The 19235-nt window shown below is 47.0% G+C and overlaps 1 protein-coding gene across 1 annotated transcript in view; it reads right to left on the bottom strand.

Moving 5' to 3' along the window:
* The window catches only part of LOC128268548 (homeotic protein female sterile-like), a 91882-nt gene extending 80258 nt beyond the window's left edge, over nucleotides 1–11624 (bottom strand). Inside the window, exons 1-2 of the mRNA XM_053005669.1 lie at nucleotides 11384–11624; nucleotides 258–428 (exon numbers count right to left, since the gene is read on the bottom strand). Coding sequence (XP_052861629.1) covers nucleotides 258–428; nucleotides 11384–11624 — 412 coding nt within the window. The remainder of the gene's footprint in view (nucleotides 1–257; nucleotides 429–11383) is intronic.
* Nucleotides 11625–19235: the final 7611 nt, after the last annotated feature.

The raw sequence follows: 19235 nt of genomic DNA, 5'->3' as shown, positions 1-19235 counted from the left end.
GTACAAATTGCGAATAGAATTAGTGCCGCAAACGATGAAACAATGTCAACCGAGGCCAAGAGGCCCAGAAAGGTAAATTAGTTTTAAAACGCAATTAGTAACGCGCGTGAGGATATTAAAAGAACAAAACAAACAAACAAGTGCAAAGTAGTAAAACAAAGAACACGGACAGGATAATGATTAAAGTTGAAGCAACGGAAAGCAGAAGAAAAATCACCAACAAAAAGGGCACAATTGGCAACCCATTGCAGACTTACACTTGGAAGTGGACTCGAACTTTTCGCTTTTCTTTTTTCTCCGCCACTTCCACGGTTTGAAGAGACGTCCGAAGGCGCTAAATTTGCTGCTTTTCCGCTCCAGCGGTGGCGTCCTGGAGCCGGAGTTGAGGCTGTTGGAACGTATCGTGGCACCGTTCTGTTTTTTCGTCGCTGCAAAAGAAAGGGCAAAAGACAAGGGGCAAATTGTAGAACGTTCAATTGGAATGGCGCGCGCAGAAGAAGGAGTCGAAACTGCAACACACAATGCTGTAATTCATTTGTTTTTTTCGTCGGACGCGAGGATCAACACTTCCCGGGAGGAGCTCGGGAGACGGAAAGGAAACAAAAAAAAAGACAACACATATCTTTCAAAGCCAAACCGAATGATAAATAAATGGTTGTTAGGTTCCATAGGGGGGATAGAGTGTTTACTCGGGGCGGTGAAACGAGAACGCTAATTACAGTGTGAAGATAACGCATTTCAAAGCCCCGAAATGGTAATTTTATTTGGATTCATGTTTCGTCGAGCAAACAAAACTCGGCTTTCCGCCAGGCGTCAGTGTGACTCACAGGCAGCTATTTAAAGCTTCAATTGTGTCGTGCGACTTCATTCGATTATCTTTTGACGAGAATCCACCCCAAAGTAGCATAGCGCCGGCATGATTCATGCTCGATTGGAGAAGCCTTTGTGCCATAAAACGCGTTTGTAGCAGTTTATGGATGAACTTAATGCAAAAGGTCAGCTATTATTATTTTAATGAATCGCAAAGCATGGTTTCTGCTTTTGCTCTCGCCTATTCCACACCCACAGCAGAGCCGCAAAAACTCGAGGATAAACGTTAAAGTGAATGTATTTTTGATGGAAAAATGATATGAACCCACTCAGGCTCAGCGATTAAGGAATCGCAGATTATGCGCGCATGAGTCGTTTACGAGAGGGACCCCCCGACAACCCCGACACATTTCAGTGTCACTCGCTCGAGGGTGGTTTTATTTTTGTTTTGCCCGAATCGTTGCCGTAATGTAATTAACGGCCGTGGACTCTCTCGATTTTTTGGGACCCGGACCTTACCACAGAAACCACCAACAACCGTTGCGGGCGACCAAAGTTCATCTCCGGCCTGGGCTCTCCCGGTTTGAAGTTCTAGCGAATGTTTGTGGTTTCGAAGCGAACCAACTAACTTTTCTGAAAGGTAACGCATAAGCCTTAAGCGCGGGCCCAACCAGTATGGAGAAAATTTGAAATCGTATCCCCTTCTGGCTGGCAGACAAAAAACCGAAATTCCTGAGCCATCACGAGAGCACCGTATAAGCATTAAGGCGCATTACCGACCTTGATCATCGTGTGTCGCGAACTTATCCCGCACGCCATCGCGTGAGAAAAGAAGGATGGAATAAAACAATAAGGAAGAAGCGAACGTAATGAAAAGAAAAAACAGGAATTTGAAGGTTTTTCGAAGGTTCCATTCCAAGCGCAACATACAACATCCATAAAGTCTCAAACAATCTTGAACTTTATCTCGCGCGCTTCTTCCACTTTCACTGCAATTGCCTCTTCCCAAGGCCCGCGAGGGGCGAACCTTGACGCTGGAGTTTTATTTGGCGTCTCGCGCAGATCACGCAGACTTCTGCAGAGCCAAAACGCAGAGCGCGCGTGGCGAGAGTTTTAGCAAAAATATTACAAAAAAGTTCGCCCAAAATTCTCGTCCCTTGGTTAACAAACGGCCCAACACTCTTCTGGTGGCGTGGCGTAATTTCTTTTTATTATTATTACATTATGTTGCCGATATCTTATGCAAAAACGCACATTCTTGTCAGGCGGCACCACGCGGCACGCACACCAGAAAATCAATAACACACGATCACCTCAATCGGGGGGGGCCGGGCAAGGAAACAGTAAAAACACACCACACGGCCATGGCGGGCCTGGCCAATAAAAAGGCGCTGAGTCGATTGAAACCGGTTCCAATTGTTGGCCCGAAGCATCACAGAGGACCCCATCACGGTGATGGCCAACGATGGGCCATCACAGCATATTGCCATTATCCAAACGACCGTACCACAGTGACCCCGACCATTCGCGAACCGTCGAACAACCTGACCAGGTGTCTCATCGGTCCCTGCGGGGCTTCACCCTGCGAACGGGTGGCTAGACGGTCGCGATCGGCTGACAAATCAGAGGCGGCAACATGGCGAGAGCAGCATGTAATGAAATCACAAAATTCCACACCGATGACTGGTGCGTGCGCGACGCCAAAGTCTGTATTAGCTCATCGATTGCGTGCACACAAACCCTGGGGGCGTAATGTTTTATTTATTTCCCTTCTTTTTTTATTCACCCATTCGAACCAAATTCCCGATCGTGTGGTACATTGTTATTCCTCCTCGATGCAGTCGGTTCGACCTATGGGACGGCTCTGCGACCGAAGGCTGGATAATCCTACGTTCGGTTCGTAACGTTAATCTCATTAATCATCTAGCGGTTGAGCACATCAACAGCGACCGTGCACTTCTGAGGCGAGCCTCGACTGTGGTTTAGTCTTAAACACAAGGCCACAAATGCGATTGCATTAAAACGCATGCATTCTTAAACATTGCATGGTTCTTAACCAAGCAACTTAGAAGTAACCTGTGTACACTTAAGATAGGTTTTTTTTTAATGCGCTCGTAAAATACTGCTTCCCAATGTTTTTTTAATTCCATTTGAAATAATTTAAAACCACTCAGTTGCACGTTTCAAGCATTAAAGAGGCGTAAAAATAATGAAATCAACAAACCACAGCCATAAAACACATAAAACAATAAATTTTCAATTTACCTTGGCCTCACAATGGTGATTGAATAACACCTAAACAAACACAGAATCATTTTTCAATTACGTCTACATCAATCCGTTTAACTTTTGCCAGCCCGTTGGAAAATGCCAGTTATAATTTCAATCTGTCCATTTTGGTTACAGAGAACCAAATTCCCAAAACGCAAAAAAGGACGATCGGTGAAGAAGCCTAACGATTTCCGAGGAGCAAAAACATTCGAACGAAAAACGAGCAAACGGTTAGCAAATTTACCCGCTGCCTATTTTCTACGCGCGGTCACGCAGAAAACGTCACACTTGCGGGTGGTGGTTGCGGAAAAGTTCTCCTTCAAAGTTCTCTAGTGGGCCAGAAAACCAATAACGAAACCGAAACACACAACGAGAGCTCGCTGGAAAAATCGTGTTTATTGGAAGGCAAAACCGGCCAACGGAGGAGAAAGTCATTCGATGGATTACGTCGTTGGTGCTTTGTCATTGTGAGGCTCCTCGCCAACGAGCGTCTTTTCCCGATGCTGGCGGCGCGGTTTTCCGTGGAATAACATGACAAAAATTGACAACGAATAACGAAACTTTCACCACCTGATCACGTGGCCACCGGGGGCGGCCGTTTGGAGGGTGTTTATCGTTGCTTTTCTGGCGGGACATCGCGCACCCACTGATCGGATCCTGATTGCGTCTGTCAGCAGGACGTCAGACGCTGCATGAAGTGACGCGGGCGGGAATCAGACGGACCGAAGAGAGGATGCTACAAAAGTTGTGCTTCCGGTGTTCAGGAAAAACTCGAATGTGGAAAAAGACGTAAAAAAAAGTGGCGGAAAAGTTCACCGAAGTACATCGCTTTCAACAGACCACTCAAATTATGGTGACTTCCGTGTCACGAAAAAACATATTGATGCCCCGCCGCTCGACACGAACGTTGCATTGGATTAAAAGCACTTCTGAAGTGCTTCGGCTTCTCGGAAGAGAGGCGCCGCCATAGTAAAAATAGACCGGCCCAACAACGATATGCTCTTGCACAGCCGCTCGAAAGTCACTTCACTTGAATTGGGCACGTTAAGGGCTCGTTGATCGAATGAATAAACAATAATTCGAACAGATTTTAATGGGCTGCTGGCCAAAAGCAAACGATTTCGAAAGCTCTCGAAGCAAATGTATTTTTAACGGAAGATTAAAAAGGAGAGAAAATAGCTGCCGGATAGCGAAATCTGAACGAAAAAAGGAGCCCCAAAAAGCAAAACCTGACCGCAAAAAAAAAACATGCGAGCATCCGTGTCAATAAAAGCTGCACCGAAATTGGGCAAAGGATTCGGGTATGCCGTTTTGCGGCAATCGAAAGCGAGAAAAGTAAATCCCCTATATCCCGTGCTCAAATCGTGATGTCACGAAGAATTCTTCGATAAAGGATCTTTGGGCAGAGTAGCGCTGAGCGTGGATAATAACGGTTTGGTCCAGTTTAAGAGCATCAGCCTGGCAGTTATGCGGTTTCGCCTTATTGCAGCAGCTCAAGCCGGGGGTCCAGCTCGGCCTCGTAAGAATGGTCGGTCCATCGTCTGCACATGATGGTTCTTGGCAGATCATTGATTCGTCTGAACGGTTTGAACGGTGTAAGTCGTTCGAAGGTACAGTGCTAGGCATTCGTCTCTAACTCTCATCTGTTCATCTGCTTCAAAGCAAACAACGTTTGAAACGAATCATTGAGTAATGCGTTTTGTTATGAACATAGAACAAAGTCCAATGAGAATTTCATTTCGTTAAAAAGAGATAATCGTTTCTAACCTTTAAACATGAAATACCATCATGTGTTTGCCACACGCACGGTTGGCACTGTTTCCGACGGTCTTCGCTTCGAAAGCTACAGACCGGCGCCCACATTACCAGAGGGCGTCAACGTCAGCAGATCCACAACTGACGTGCTGCTCTTCTCGACGTCGAACACTGCCGATTCGATTCGCCAAGTGTTGTTACGCACAACGAGCGAGCCGAAGAAGCACCGTCGCCGTCGTTTCATCGCCGGTCGATTTATCCAATTCCAATTAATTAAGCTCAATCAATCATAATTTTTCGATTCAGTTTATCCAGCTCGCCCGCTATACTTGGGTAATGTGGTTCACGAACTTTTTTTTCCCCCTTTTATCGATCTCACAGACACAACATACTGGTCCCACCGATGGTTGTTACGTCGGCAGGGTGCGCCTTGCATTCTACGGAGTGGTAACGGTAGACTCAATGGCCCGTAAATTCAACTGTTACATATGAAACAGGACGTTTTACAAGAAAGCACCGGTAACAACACAATTTGTGAAACAATAATTTACTGTGCTCTCTTTGCGGTCGGTGTACCATTTGGGCCATCATTCTACTAATTATTAATGAAACGTAATGTGGGACCTTTTTTTCTTTGGTGGAATTTTTAGTGCAGCAAGCTTCCAAGTTTTTCGAAGAAATTCGAGCTATGGTTCTGATCTACAAAATAACATCGTAAAACATGGTTCGCGGCAAACCGATGCTCATTCACAACCACTCATCGCTCAATCGTTCGACAAGTGCTACGGCACTGGCCGAACCGGGTGTGTCTTGAGAAACCCGCAGCGTCAAACGAGCCATCCTGCGGCGTGGGCCGGCGCTCAAGGACGACCAGCTGCGGCCCACCGGAGGCACCGCCGCATGGGGCACACGCCGATGATTGATCGGTCGTTGAAGAGGAAAAAAACGTCCAAAACCACGTCCACATCCTTCGAATTCCCGACATGCCCTCGGTTTCCGGCGTGGAACCGGCGCCCGCCGGAAACATCGTAATAATACATTCATAATACGCACGTCGTGATTTCCCGCCCGGACGGTGGTGACTGCGGCGGCGGCGGCGTGTCGAGTGATTTCCACTTCCGCTGGGAGCTTTCGCTTCCGTGATTTTTCCTCCGACGCGTATTATTATTTTATTCGCCTTATTTGTCCGTCCGGTCAGCCGGGGCCGGAGTTTGATGTCACTTTCCGCCCGGTGAACCGTTTAGGGACGAAGGGACCGGTCCGGAAAAAGAGTCCACGGCACACGTCACGTCACCACCGGTCGGAACCGGCGGGAACCGTTGGATGAGGGCGAAATTCAATCAAATTAATTTATCGCCGAACCAATGATGTGCCACCGGACGAAAGTTAATTAACGATATCAAAGCCCCAGACGGATGGCAGCAGATATCGATATCATTATGTTGCCGCCACAGCCACCGGCTCTTGTCAGGCGAAGGTTGTCTTCCGAAAAAAAGGAACGGCACGCCAAGGAGCAATAGATAAAAGAAACCGACTGTGGGAGAGGTAAGAACCCTCCGAGCCCTCCGCCAGACTGAGCCAGTATGCCGGTGAATGGGTTCTTTAAGCTTACACTGTTTGATTTTTTATGAACATTCCGTTGGGAAGATTACATTTCCCGGGCTTCTTGCCGGCTATTCGCCGGTAGGGTGCGAGAAAGTGTGCTGAGAATATAAATGACAGTATCACGAACATAAACCCTGGTTCACCCTTTTTTATCTAACATGCTGTACAAAGCATGATTCAGTTAAAATAAATTGTAAAAATATCATACTGTAATAAAAAAGTTTTTTCAAACCATCAAAGTTTACACCATGAGGCAAAAAATGTTTTTGTTAATATCAACATTTGGTATGGTATAAATACGGCCCGGTCCGTTCTTCTAAGAAGAAAAAAAAAACATTTGGTATGGTGAAAGACCCACCAGGATAAAAGGATGGCGATGGGGTACTTCCGTCGATTCATAGGCAAAAGTTTTCCCTTTATCATCATTCCCCAACATCTCTCGCAACGATGATAATACGAAGCAATACGAGATGAGAAACAATAAGTCTACGTGTTTTATTTTTAAATTTAGCCAGCGGCAGTCAACCTTCTGAACCGAACCTACTGAAGCCCCGAGTGTGTGTGAATGAAGGCGAAAGTAAAATAATTAAACGTAACTGGCTAAAGTAATCGGATGTTAAAGTTAAAACAACATAACTTGGGCCCGTAACGAAGTATTCAATCCGAAAGGCTAGGCGTGGTCGAAAAGTCGTGCGCTGAAGCCGGGCGAAATTTCTGCAACAAAACCCCTAAAAGAAGTTGTTCTGTCTACTTTATGGAAATAAAGAAGATGAGGTTCAATATTTAAAGGATCAGCTAACTGGCTAGGGAACGACACGTGGACAAAATAATTCCATTTCAGTTTCCGACGCCGAGTGGAATGGAATTCTCGCACGCTAGCCAACGCTGTCGTTTTCGCCCTGCCGTGACTTAAACGAGTCGAACGCTGGCAACTATTTTCGTTACAGGATAGGTCTAAAAAAGGGAACCCGATCAACGTAATGCACTCCAAAAATAGAAATCCATCATCATTCTGCTATCGTGGCAGGAAAGGACCGATGCAAAAATCGTGAAAAGATTAATCGTGTGCATATTCCTTCGCTTCGCTCACAACCATAACAACAACCTACGCCGTTTACCAATCAAACGCTTACAAATGCACCACTCAAAAGCCGGAAACGGATGGTCGGCGGATGAGTTTGTGTAGGCGACGGGTGAAATTTCGTACTTCGCTGCACAAAATTGCACTCCATTTCGGGAGTGCATACTTTGGGAAAATGGAAGGACTTTGGTGGAAAACGTTGGCCCATTTTCCACCAGTTTTTACCGCCATTGGCCCCACACGTTGTTACTGTTGCATGGGTGAACGACATATAAATAATATATACTTTTCTCGCGGGGCGTTCTCAGTGTTTTTCCGGATATAGAGAGCGCGTTATCTGACTGTTTGTTACGCCGGGGCGGGCAATTTGCAATTCACGATTGCGTGCCGAGGCACTACTTTAACAGTTGTCAGGGTGTGGATGCATTTTTTGCTCTGTTAATGTAGCTTCAATTAAGTTGTTTTTGTTTTTTCCACATTCAGTGAATGCAACCCCGTGTTCGAGGTTATCGATTGCCTGGTTTAGGCGAAAGAATACAGTAAACTCAATTAAAAATGGTAACGTAGAATGACGAAAACCCATCCATCCGAGGGCTAAGAAGTAATTATGTTGAGAAACTCAATTGAAAAGTTTGAATGGCATCATGGTTTTCACACGGCTAGGTGCTATTTTCGCCGTTTTACGAGTTTAACGTTATATTAACAACCGGTAGTCACACTCGGTTCTAGCGCTCTTATCGCGCGCAAGCTGGATGCTTTCTACAGCTCCTTATCACACACGGCCACAGGCGGAACGTGCGAGTGAGAGAGAAACGAATGAGGAGAGAAAATAACATCCAACACCAGCACCAGCAGCTTTATGATCGTGATAGGCCTATTATCAACTTCACCAGAAGCACCGAAATCCGCTCGCTCGGCTCACTGGTCGCTGGATATGTTAATTTAGAGCAATCGTTGCGCCATCTAGCGGGTGCACCTTGTACCTGCGCACGAGCACAATGTGTGTGGTCCTGTGTTCCATCTGTGTGTGTGTGTGGTAGGGTTGTGTGCCACCCCAAACCCGAGGAATGATGGCACCCATTATGCACATTAGCGTGTCGCCCTTTTTGGGGATGCTGCCTCGCTGTGCTGTGCCGTGCTATCTCCGCCCGCCAACGATACGATACGCGAAACTCAATTTGTCTCAATAATCCGCACAATCTCGACAGCCGAGACGAGCTGACGTTTCCTTGTCTTCGGCGATCAGCAGGTTATGGCTGTGCCGCCGCGCACGGTTTACATAACGCAGCCGTGTCCGTGTCGTTCGTGGTGTCGCCGATAAACTGTTACTGAGATGAATGTTTGCCAAATGTGAAAAACCTCAGCGACGAGACGTGTGTCAAATGGCACAATAATGTCACCGACAACCGGATGATCCGAATGATGCTTTGGTGATGGAAGAGTTTTCGGAATGCCAAGGCATCATCAGAGATTGGGTACTCCTTGATTGATTCCCATTTTTGCCGAACCGAAAGACAAAATATGGCAACCAAGCAAAGAACTTTCGAAAATACATTTAAAATACAAATCACATCAGGGAAAATTTATTCAAGAAAAAAGATAGTTAAAAGTAAAAAGCAAAATATATTGGCTCGTCCGTAGATCATCTCCGTGTGCACTGATTAATCGGTTTCTATGCGAAAGATGTCAGTTCGAACCTTGACAGTGCGCGTCAACTTGTGTACAAAACATTAACTTGTGGTGCTTGATACGCGATACGCTTGATACGCCATTTGACCAAAATTGTTTTACATAAAAAATTGAAAATCAACCTTTCAAATAAAAGTTCAACCATCGAAAAATATTCAGCCGTTTTTTACAACCAAATGAAAAAAAGATCATAAATGAACCACCCTTTTATAATAAAAAAAAAAATAGATGATCAATCAAACAAACACAAACAAAAATAATACTGTCGAATAATAGCAGCTTTTAACATCCTTACGTAAAGGTGCAAATCGCATCATCTCGGCTGTGACTAGATACCCCAACATGATAAACCAATTCTGCCCGCTCTGGTAAACAACAACAAACGGCCCATGGGTTGAACTAATTCGACCAATCGCGTCATGCTAAAAAAAACCTTTACCCACTGGGTGATAACAGCATGCAAATTGGCCAACTGCATTGTTGCACAGTCGCGTCGTACGTTGCAGCAACACATTCGTCTCCTATTGGTCGTCGCGCAAACGGTGCGCAAAAAACCCCTGTCAGTCAAGGGAAGTGACGAAAGAGAGTTTGGAAAATAAAACGGTTCGGAACGAGAAAAGTGTGCTAAGCTTTCGCCGGCGGGCTTTACTTCGCAAGGTGTTGAGAGAGGCCGTTGCACCAACCGACGACACGTGATGCAACTGCAATTCGTCTGCAGGCTAGCGATTAGCGATGGCGTTTGACAATCGATCAAATGGTGTCTCGCTAATCCGCTCCATGTAAAAGGCAGCCTCCACGGCCTCCGCAGTGGACTGTCCACCGTCGTTTTGCATGATTCCACACCGAAGCACCAATCACGACAGCCCAGTGGACCCATATTTTCATCGAAAGCCAACCAACCTGACCCAGTGTACTGGGGTGTTCAATAAGTTCGTATGGTCGGTAACAGAGAGCGCTGCTACGAGCCAAACTTTTTTTTGTTATATTGGTACACTGTTCATATGAACGTATGTGAAGTTTCATTTCAATCGCTTACTTTTTTTACAAGACAATTAGTATCGACATGTCACAGTATTGTTTTTAAATAGAAAAAATCAAGTATCGTGCAGTGATTTAATTTGTATTGTTGAAACGTTTAAAAGCAAAGGAAAATTATGAACGAATGTTGAAAGTGTATACGGACTCTTCACCTTCAATTAGTACATTAAAAGAGGGGTTTCTGAGTTTAAACGTGGTCGTACTAGCATTCAAGACGATCCATGTCAAAAACGTCAAAAAACAGACACAACATCGGAAATCGTAGAAAAAATACAGGATGTCGTATTGGAAAATCGTCGAATCACTGAAAGAGATTTAGTATAAGGCCGAGCCATCTCATTGAGCAGTATAACCAATATTTTGACTGCAGTTTTGGGTTCCTAAAAGCTGTTTGCAAAATGGGTGCCGCATTCGCTAAAAATGGAACAATGCACCAGGTCACAAGAGCACTTTGAAAATGGCAAAAATCCTTGGATTAGATGGAATTTATAATTTTGGAGTCTCCTAGGAACAAGTTTATTGATGTTCAGGAGGGCCATACTGAATAATAAATTGTATTTCATACCATAAAAATGTGTTTTTTCGCAACGATCATACGAACTTATGGAACAGCCTAGTACTCCGTTAGAACGTGAACCCCTGTGAAGCCCTTATTGGGGCATATTCGCGCGACAGCCGGAGTGGCGAATTCGCGGAAAATGACGCGCAAGTGGTGGAATTCCCTGGCACAGTCTAAACAATGACCGCACCGCACTACAAATGCGTGTTCGTGCCCGGATCGCTGAATGTTTGTTGCTTTGTTGATGCTTGTAAATACGTTGTTCTTACGATAAGGGAAAACCACAAACAACATGAGTTGGAAGCCAAGCCTCAATGGATGTTATTGAACGTGGTTCGGACGACGTCGGTCTGAAGTTGGTCCGTTTTTCTAATCGTAACACTCGTTCAATAGTTGATAAGCGACATAAGCCCGAATTTGTGGGTTCTATGAGGTTCTGTTTCGGAAAGTCTTAAACATAGTTTTACTACTTCCTATTTTTTACTTCACCAAATCGGACAAATTAAACTCGAAATCGAATCGAATGCACGAACGATTGTAGCGCCGGCGGCGGTCACACCCGGAGCACTACTTACCAATCACCGTGCTGGCGGCCACTTCCTTGGCTACCTGGGCCGCGGCCGGGCTGACGTGCAGGATGTCGGACAGCGACAGCGAGGAGGCGATCAGCTGGCGCTTTTCCTCGAAGTTTAGCAGATCCATCGAGCTGCTGCGCTGTGGCGTCACCGTGATGGTGACCGACTTCTGCATCGTCAGTACGCTCTGGTTGTAATCCGCCGGCGGTTGCTTGATCAGTTCGCGCCCATTGATGGACATCTTCAGCCACACACACTGTGCTCCGTCTGGTGCCCCTCTTAAAACTCGCGCCGCTCACGGCTATGGCCCTTCTTCGGCCCTTCCGTTCGCCACAGCAACGTTCGCAGGTGGTGGACGGACGGATGGATGCTTTCTCGGACCACCCTTGCACCTGCCTTTGCCGTGGCCTGTTATGCTAAACTTCCGGAAATGTTAGATTTTCGCCACAACACACAGACGGCCGGTTAGCGTCGAACACATGGTTAGCGGAGGTGGACAATGGTGGGGCCCGCGGAACCACACTAACCAGCCAAATACACGCACACACACACTTAACTCTCGCGTAACACACTCAAAACACTGGTCGACCGGAATTCGTCGTTCCTGACCGGGGTCGCACACACGCTGGAGGAAGAAAACCCATATTAACTGACGGAAGCCGCGAGTACGGTGTGCTCCACTGACACACGGCGCGCCATGCTTGGGGGAAAGCGCAGCAAAACATCGAGCCAACATATTGGGCCGGTGGGTGGTGTTGCTACCGGGCGAGCTGTCCACTCGCGCGTAGTAATGGACCTGTGCTTTTGCCCCATTTGCTCCGGCTCGTTCCGTTGCCAACCGCTTCCTGCCTCTCTCTCTCTCTGTGCAGCATTAGACACCGATAATTATAACATGTTGGTACCATCAACCCACCACCGGCACCGGAGGAAAGGATTGCTTGTGCCCCGGAACGGTATTAAAATAATTGCTGCCCTCTCGCGAGATCCGAGACCCGGGAGCACACAACCTCTCCTTCTCGGACCGTTTGCCGTTTCGTAACCCCGACCCCGACGTGGGAAAATAAACGGCACGGAAGAAAACCGAAACGAAACATACAGCAGCAGCACCAGCAGCATGATGCATAATTTAGACAAATTCATGCTGCAATTAGCAAAAGTGTTGCCTGTGCATCACGCAAACGCTGTTCGATTCGTATTTCTGCGTGAATTTCAAGTAGCATAAATATTGTGTTTCATAAAAAAAATCAGTACATCCGTTCGGTGATTCGAAATCAAACCAAATTTCGATCATCACCCTCTAAAGTCCCGACGGTGACGATCGGATTGTAAAATGCGCCACCGTAAATTCGCACTCGGGCTGCTCGTTTGCCATCCGTTCGCGCCATCCTTAAACGGCTTCGTCTTTTTTTTTTTTTTTTTTTTACACCAGGGTGATAATTTTTCCCCAGGCGTTCTTCCATTTTAGCGCCCATGTCGCCACTTATGCGTCAAAGTTGGTGAGTAACGGAAGCTTCGATGGCGGCGGCCTCTCGACGCGTCTTATTTTGGATGAAAATGAAACCATTTTCTCGACCCCGATGATGATGCACCGAATGCGAACTGAAACGATATTCTTCACTTGAGCAGCGCGAGATGGGATCAGACTGACGGTGGTGGTGGTGGTGGTCGTCGTAACGACTTCCGGTCATTTCCAACACATTGGCCATCGAGCGTCAAGTGTGCAGCAGCATCGCCGGCGTCTGAGAGTTTTCCACCGTCTGGCGGACGCATTAATCTGTCTCGTGGATCGCGACGGGGTGATGCGTACGGGCGCGGGCGGAGTTTCTTGGACGGAGGGGTGCTGAGCAAACGACGCCGGCCCAAGCACAGGCCGACATGTAGATATTCCGGTTTCACTTTCAATTTTCTCGATTTCATTTTCCGCAGGAACGCGCAACCCCATCGATTCGATCGATCGTCGCTTTTCTTCCGTTTCCCCTCAGCTGGTCCGCCACCGTCGTACATATTTATTATCCAGTTTATCCACTTTTTCCACCACTCGGCTCTGGTCGGGAGCTGCTTATGCGCCACTGGCTACTAATTGGCTTACGGCTACGCGCGGTGGCGGCACTTTTTGTTGCCCTTTTTATTATGCCACACAGAAAACTCGAACACGAGCGGCTTCTGGACCACCAGTAGCCTGTGGCCGGTGGCAGGGAAAACCTGTCCCGTCGCGCGCTGGCGCCAGACTGCAGCATCCGGACGGCTTCGGGCGACGGTGGTTCGTTTGAAATCTCCACCCGGCCGGTAATTGTCCACGGTCAGGTTTTAGTAGTTTGAAGTTGTTCCGCTCGAAGGCGTTTCAAAAGCTGGCGCCCCATTAGCGTCGTGCAGATGAGTACGGGAAGTGATTGAAAACTCTACAAAAAAGGGAAAAAGAATTTTATTAGTAAGGAATATTTTGGTTTTTAACATTAACTTTATTATTTTTAATAAATTATCACATTTTCAAAATGTAGATATTATTTTACTAAGACTAAGCGAATTGTCACATTACGCCAATCGAAACACGAAACGCTACATTATCTATTTGGTACTTTACAATATTCTTGAAGACATCAAAAAATAAGCCCCAAGACAGAATATACACACGTAAATTGAAGCTAAACATCTTCTAAAGGATTCTTGCACATCGATTATTGAGCACCATACATATCGATTGGGCTTAACAGGATGTTTAGCACATGAGACCGATCGAGCTCCGATTCGAAATCTTTTCCGTCATAAGACGCAGGAATGGAGTGCGAATTGCGAGCAGATGGTCGTAATTGATTCGCACATTCGCCCAACATCACCTAAACGGTAGGTGATTGACCAAATGGCTTCGCACACGATGGTCGTTCCCCTGAGACCTTATTTTTTAACCTTGCCCGATGTCTCTTACATTTCACCTTTCAAAGTCACCACGGGCGAATAAAATGCGGACGCCTCCGATGGCGATGAGTCGAGATTGTTTAAGAATCTTTTTAGCGTTAGAGCGGCACGAGAGAAGCTTGTTAAAAAGTCATTTGTTAAAGGTTAGTTTTTGCCTTCGCAGGCGTTCTACTCTTCCAAAGTTCGCCCACAGCCGGCCGGATTTTCATGCCCCACGCTGCCGCCCATCGTGGCCAGCTGTTGTGTGCTAATGGTCTATTAATGTAAAGTGCGCCAGTGAGAAAATGCTGAACTAATTCTTTTAAATGCTTTATTGTCTGGGAGTTCCTTGATCTATCCTTTCACGATATTGATTGAAAAAAATATAAAAAACATGGCTTGTAGCAAGTAAAGAACAACCATTCCAGCCTAGAACCGGAAATACGTTTATTAGCAGCGTAGTAAACAGATAATCAAGCAACGCAAACAAAATTCGGGACAGTTTGCGTCAGTAAACAACCGAAATCTGATTGCCGACGGTACGTACGGTAGCTGGTTCACCATCGTCGAAAGCTACGCAAATCGGTGCAAAGCCGTTCCAGCACACGGGACGGACACAGCCGAAGCCGTGCCACCGAGCCTGGAAACGGAACAGGAGTCCGCACGTCTCCTGTAAGATTTGCCCTCCTTGGACTTGGTGTTTTGAACATTCGTTACTTTCCCGCAGCAACGACGAGCATCGAACGTGCGGCACAGTTTACGAGTCACCGCGGTGTGATTGTGGTGTCCCGGGGAGCCCGAGTTGGTGTTGATTTTTTGCAAAAAACCACCCCATAAATCCCAGCAACACGGAGGTTCATGGCCCCGATGGAGGAAAATGTACCTTACCGTGTGCTCCTCACCGTAGAGCAGACGGATCCAAACATCCGTCATATTATTGCCGACAGTTACTTCCCGGGTATCTAAGCATCTGCGTGAGCTCGTGCTTTTCTGGTTTTTTCGTTGCATTTTTTATTCATTTCATTCTGCTCGGAAAAAAACCTTTGACCTTTGACAACAGCATCACAGCCACCGGGCGATTATTTCCCGGGCAACCGGGCTTCGGGTTTCCCACAGCACAATCTAATCTGATGGTCTTCAGAGAATTGAAATGGAACGAGCCAGAATAAGACCCTTTGCTACGCCGGTTGCGCCAACTTGGCAAACCGAATCAATCGAGACAAAGTGTCGCCTCTAGTTGTTGGGATCCCACTGCCGATTGTGGCGAAAGAAGACACAAGACGCCGTTGTAAAAATAAACGTCATCCACAGATAATCTGTGGGGTAACCGACCACGTCTGGCATCTTTCACTTGGTTACACCCGGATGGTTCAGTTACGCGGAGACGCTACATCAAACGCTACTGTTGCTGACCGGTGACATCATTTGTTATGGTATTCTGGGTCCGTGAAGTTACATTTCAGCATCACTAACAGTTCGAGGAAACCAACGGACCACCGTTGGCACTTGGCAGAACAACAGCCAAGTAAACAGAGTTTGGCCCGAAGAGCGCTTTCGCATGGAATCGCTTCGGTCTTCGAAGGTTATTTTTCTCGTGATGTTGTCCGTGACGACCTCTACCCTTATCGGGACGATTGATTTCATCCGCATCTCTACATCACCCAGCACCACCAACAGTAACCAACACATTTGGTGGACAGTAACGTTGAGAGTTAATGGCAATCACTTAGAGCAAGTTGTAGCATCGCGGATGAACGAATTGCGAGGTATTCTACAAGCATTTCGCGCAAACAAGACCCTCGACGCGCCTGGCAAGCGTTCAAAAAGTCTACCAAGCAAGCCACGCCTCGATTCCTGTTTCCACTAGTTTCCGAAACACTCGTCAAACACCTAAAGTAGCAGAAAGGCGCCCAACCGTGAAAAGTTGCCAAATTTAACTCGGCTAAAGTGTTCCGTCCAAGAGCATTTCCTGGCAAAGGTCAAGGCACACAACACTCGGTACCAAAAATCCCACAATATTGTTGGCAACCGTTCAATGGTGTTCCAGTTTCAGAGTTTATGCTGGCAACACGATAGTGGCAGAGCTACGATCTGCACCGATGGCAAGAATTACGACTATTTTTGGAGTTGTCCCGGAGACAGGTAAGCTCCCATAATTTAGAGGAATTATATTTCCAGCGTGGAAAAAAAGCATCATAAAATATAGAACAACACAGAAGGGCGCAGATTTCGTGCCAATAATGAGAGCTTTTCGAAGCGGCCAGCAAGTGCCAGGGTATTTAAAAAGGACAATGTTGGACCGAAGGCCGCGAAAGATTGTCGCTGCTGATCCGGCATTAATTAAATTATGCAGTAAATAATTCACAAAAGAAAATCGATTGGAAAAATCAAAAAGAGCAAAAGAGTTGGGGCGAAACGGTGTTTGCACGTTTCTGTTGGAGGCTTAGAATTTTACACACCACCGAGCAGCAATCATTCGTTACGATAATGGTTGCAGCAACAGCAGCCAACGAGATAAACCTCCTGATGAGCATCCCCGGGAATAAGAATCCCGTTCCCGACGGGCTCACCGCACCACAGACCCTGAATTTGCATCCTCTCACTACGTTCGACCCTTTTATGGTATGCAACCGTCGCACCGGAGACATCGGCGAACACTTCACACGGGCGCACCAGCTCCGAAGCGCGACCTCAATTCAACCGTGTCGCGAATGTCGCTCGAAGACGGCGCGAAACGACACTCGTTCCGCTCTCGTAAGGGACCTTCGCGCGCGCGGAGACTGCCAATGCAATCTTCGGTCGAGGCATTCGAGACGATTGGGAATTTGATTTGTCTAGACGCCTTCGGTTTCGCGTTCCGGTTGACAGCTCACGGCTATATTGTTATTACCTAACGCAGCGTTGCAATAGCTGAGCTGCGCCGCGCCGAGCACACAGTGCGAATGGAAAGCAAATAAAGGGTTTCCGGAGAATAAAACCACACGGAGCGGAGATGCAGGAAATCTTACTGGATACGGGATCGCTTCCGATAAGTAAAACAAATTACCAAATGACGCCCACAGTGGGGTGACTTTGGAAAGCTCTGGAGTCTGGGGAGTTTCCGTAGCGGCGCGTGATGCCATCCGTCAAGTTGCACATCCCGAATCCCGACTTGATGGACTTCACAACAAAACTCAATGTCTAGGCTTAGTTCCCGGGAGGAAAAACTTATTTGTGCCCAAGGCGAGCACCGTGCCAGACGCGTGAGATTGATTGAAATGAATAGTACGTCCGGGAACACGTCACAGTTCTGAGGTGGCGCGCTGCGAGGTAAAGTACGCAAACGCCACGGAAGACGTCACCGACGAACGGCAGGGGTGCGGCATTTTTGTCGTTTCATTTTCTGACCTGTCAAGCATATTTCCCAAATGGAAATGCTTTCCACCGCCTTGAGACGAATTGGTGTGCGTCGTTCGCCTCTGACAGCTGAACGTCAATTTATCACGTAGTTTACATATTCGCCGGAACACAAAACACATCGTTTCCCGTTGCCGTGACGTGGATCAATACAGTATGTGGCATGTGTTTAATAACGAGATGCTTAAAATGATAAAACGAGACAATCCTACTAATCAAAATATTAATTTTCATAAAATACTTATTCAGGAACAACGAGATTTTTATGACGCGCAGTGCTGTAGTATTTCGATCACAGTTGAAAATGTCTGCTTCGTTTAGCGTCGGTTCCAGTCGCGGAATAACGACCACCAACTCGCATATTAAATGTAAAAATGAACAAGCATAAACATCACGCTTCTAAATGCATCTGAACGTTCAACGGCAGGCACCCCACCGACTTCAAACAACGCAAACCGGGAACGATGGTGTTTCCCGAAGGGAAAATTTGCAACACAACCACACGGACCACCAGGCTGCAGCAACGTTTTCCATTTTCACAAACAGCCAAACGGGCCCCGGCCGGCAAAAGGTTAGGGACGCGGCCCAAGAAACTGGAGCGCCCAGGATGGAAAATCGGTCGCCGGCAAAGCCAGTAAGCAGTAAGTCTTTTCTGACCCGACCCCCACGTTGAGCCAAAGAAAGAAAGCAGCGACGGAAGAGCAGAAATCGCACATGGAAACATGCACCACGGTTGGTCAGAAATTTGCACGAACCAAACACACACAGGCGCGAGCGCGCCGGGTGCAGCATGGTGAACATAACCGGCGCACAACCCCCAGGCAAACGCAATAAACCGTGCTTAATAATTCAATTCATTCGCACCGCCCGCCCGTGTAGCTCTTTCTTTTGCCGATTGTTTCTTTTCCTTTAGCACATGCATAAATTAAAACCGAGCAACATAACAAAGCATTAACCGAGAGGAAGAAGAAACAGTGCAGGAGGGGAAGAAAACACCCAACAACGCGGCCCAACACAAACGCGGCAACGGAAAATATGACCGCCATTACTGCAGGCCAATAACCATTTTTTCGCTCCAACACTGGAGCCCGGATCCGGACCAACGGGCGCCTCCTCACACACACACACACCCACCCGGTTTCCCGGGTCGGTCAAACGGTTGGGCGGGAGTTGCTGAAAATCGGTCAGGTTCCCGGCGCGAACCAACGGGAAAACGATCCACATTAAGGCAGGGGACAGACAGCACCTCGTACACCGAAAGATCGTTGATCTTGGACATTAAAATTGTTTCAGAAAACAAATACGGAACACACCCCCCGTGGTACGGAACTTCCCGGAAGGTGTGATGCCGAAAATTGGAAAACGTAACAAAACTACGCGACGGCTAATTGGAAGTGGTGGAAAAATGATTGTTAGCTGGAATCGTCGCCCAACCGTGACCGCAGGGTCCGCAAAATAACAGATGGCCCAGAAATTAATGTTCGGGTGTCGCATCGCATTAAGGTGGCGAGCCATTAGTGTTGTGACAACGGAAATGTCTGCTCCATTTATTACGCTTTTTCAA

The sequence above is a fragment of the Anopheles cruzii genome, chromosome 2 (genome assembly GCF_943734635.1).
Source record: "Anopheles cruzii chromosome 2, idAnoCruzAS_RS32_06, whole genome shotgun sequence".
Lineage (NCBI taxonomy): Eukaryota > Metazoa > Arthropoda > Insecta > Diptera > Culicidae > Anopheles > Anopheles cruzii.
The sequence above is the reverse complement of the archived record's forward strand: the minus strand, read 5'-3'. Positions and strand labels throughout refer to the sequence as shown.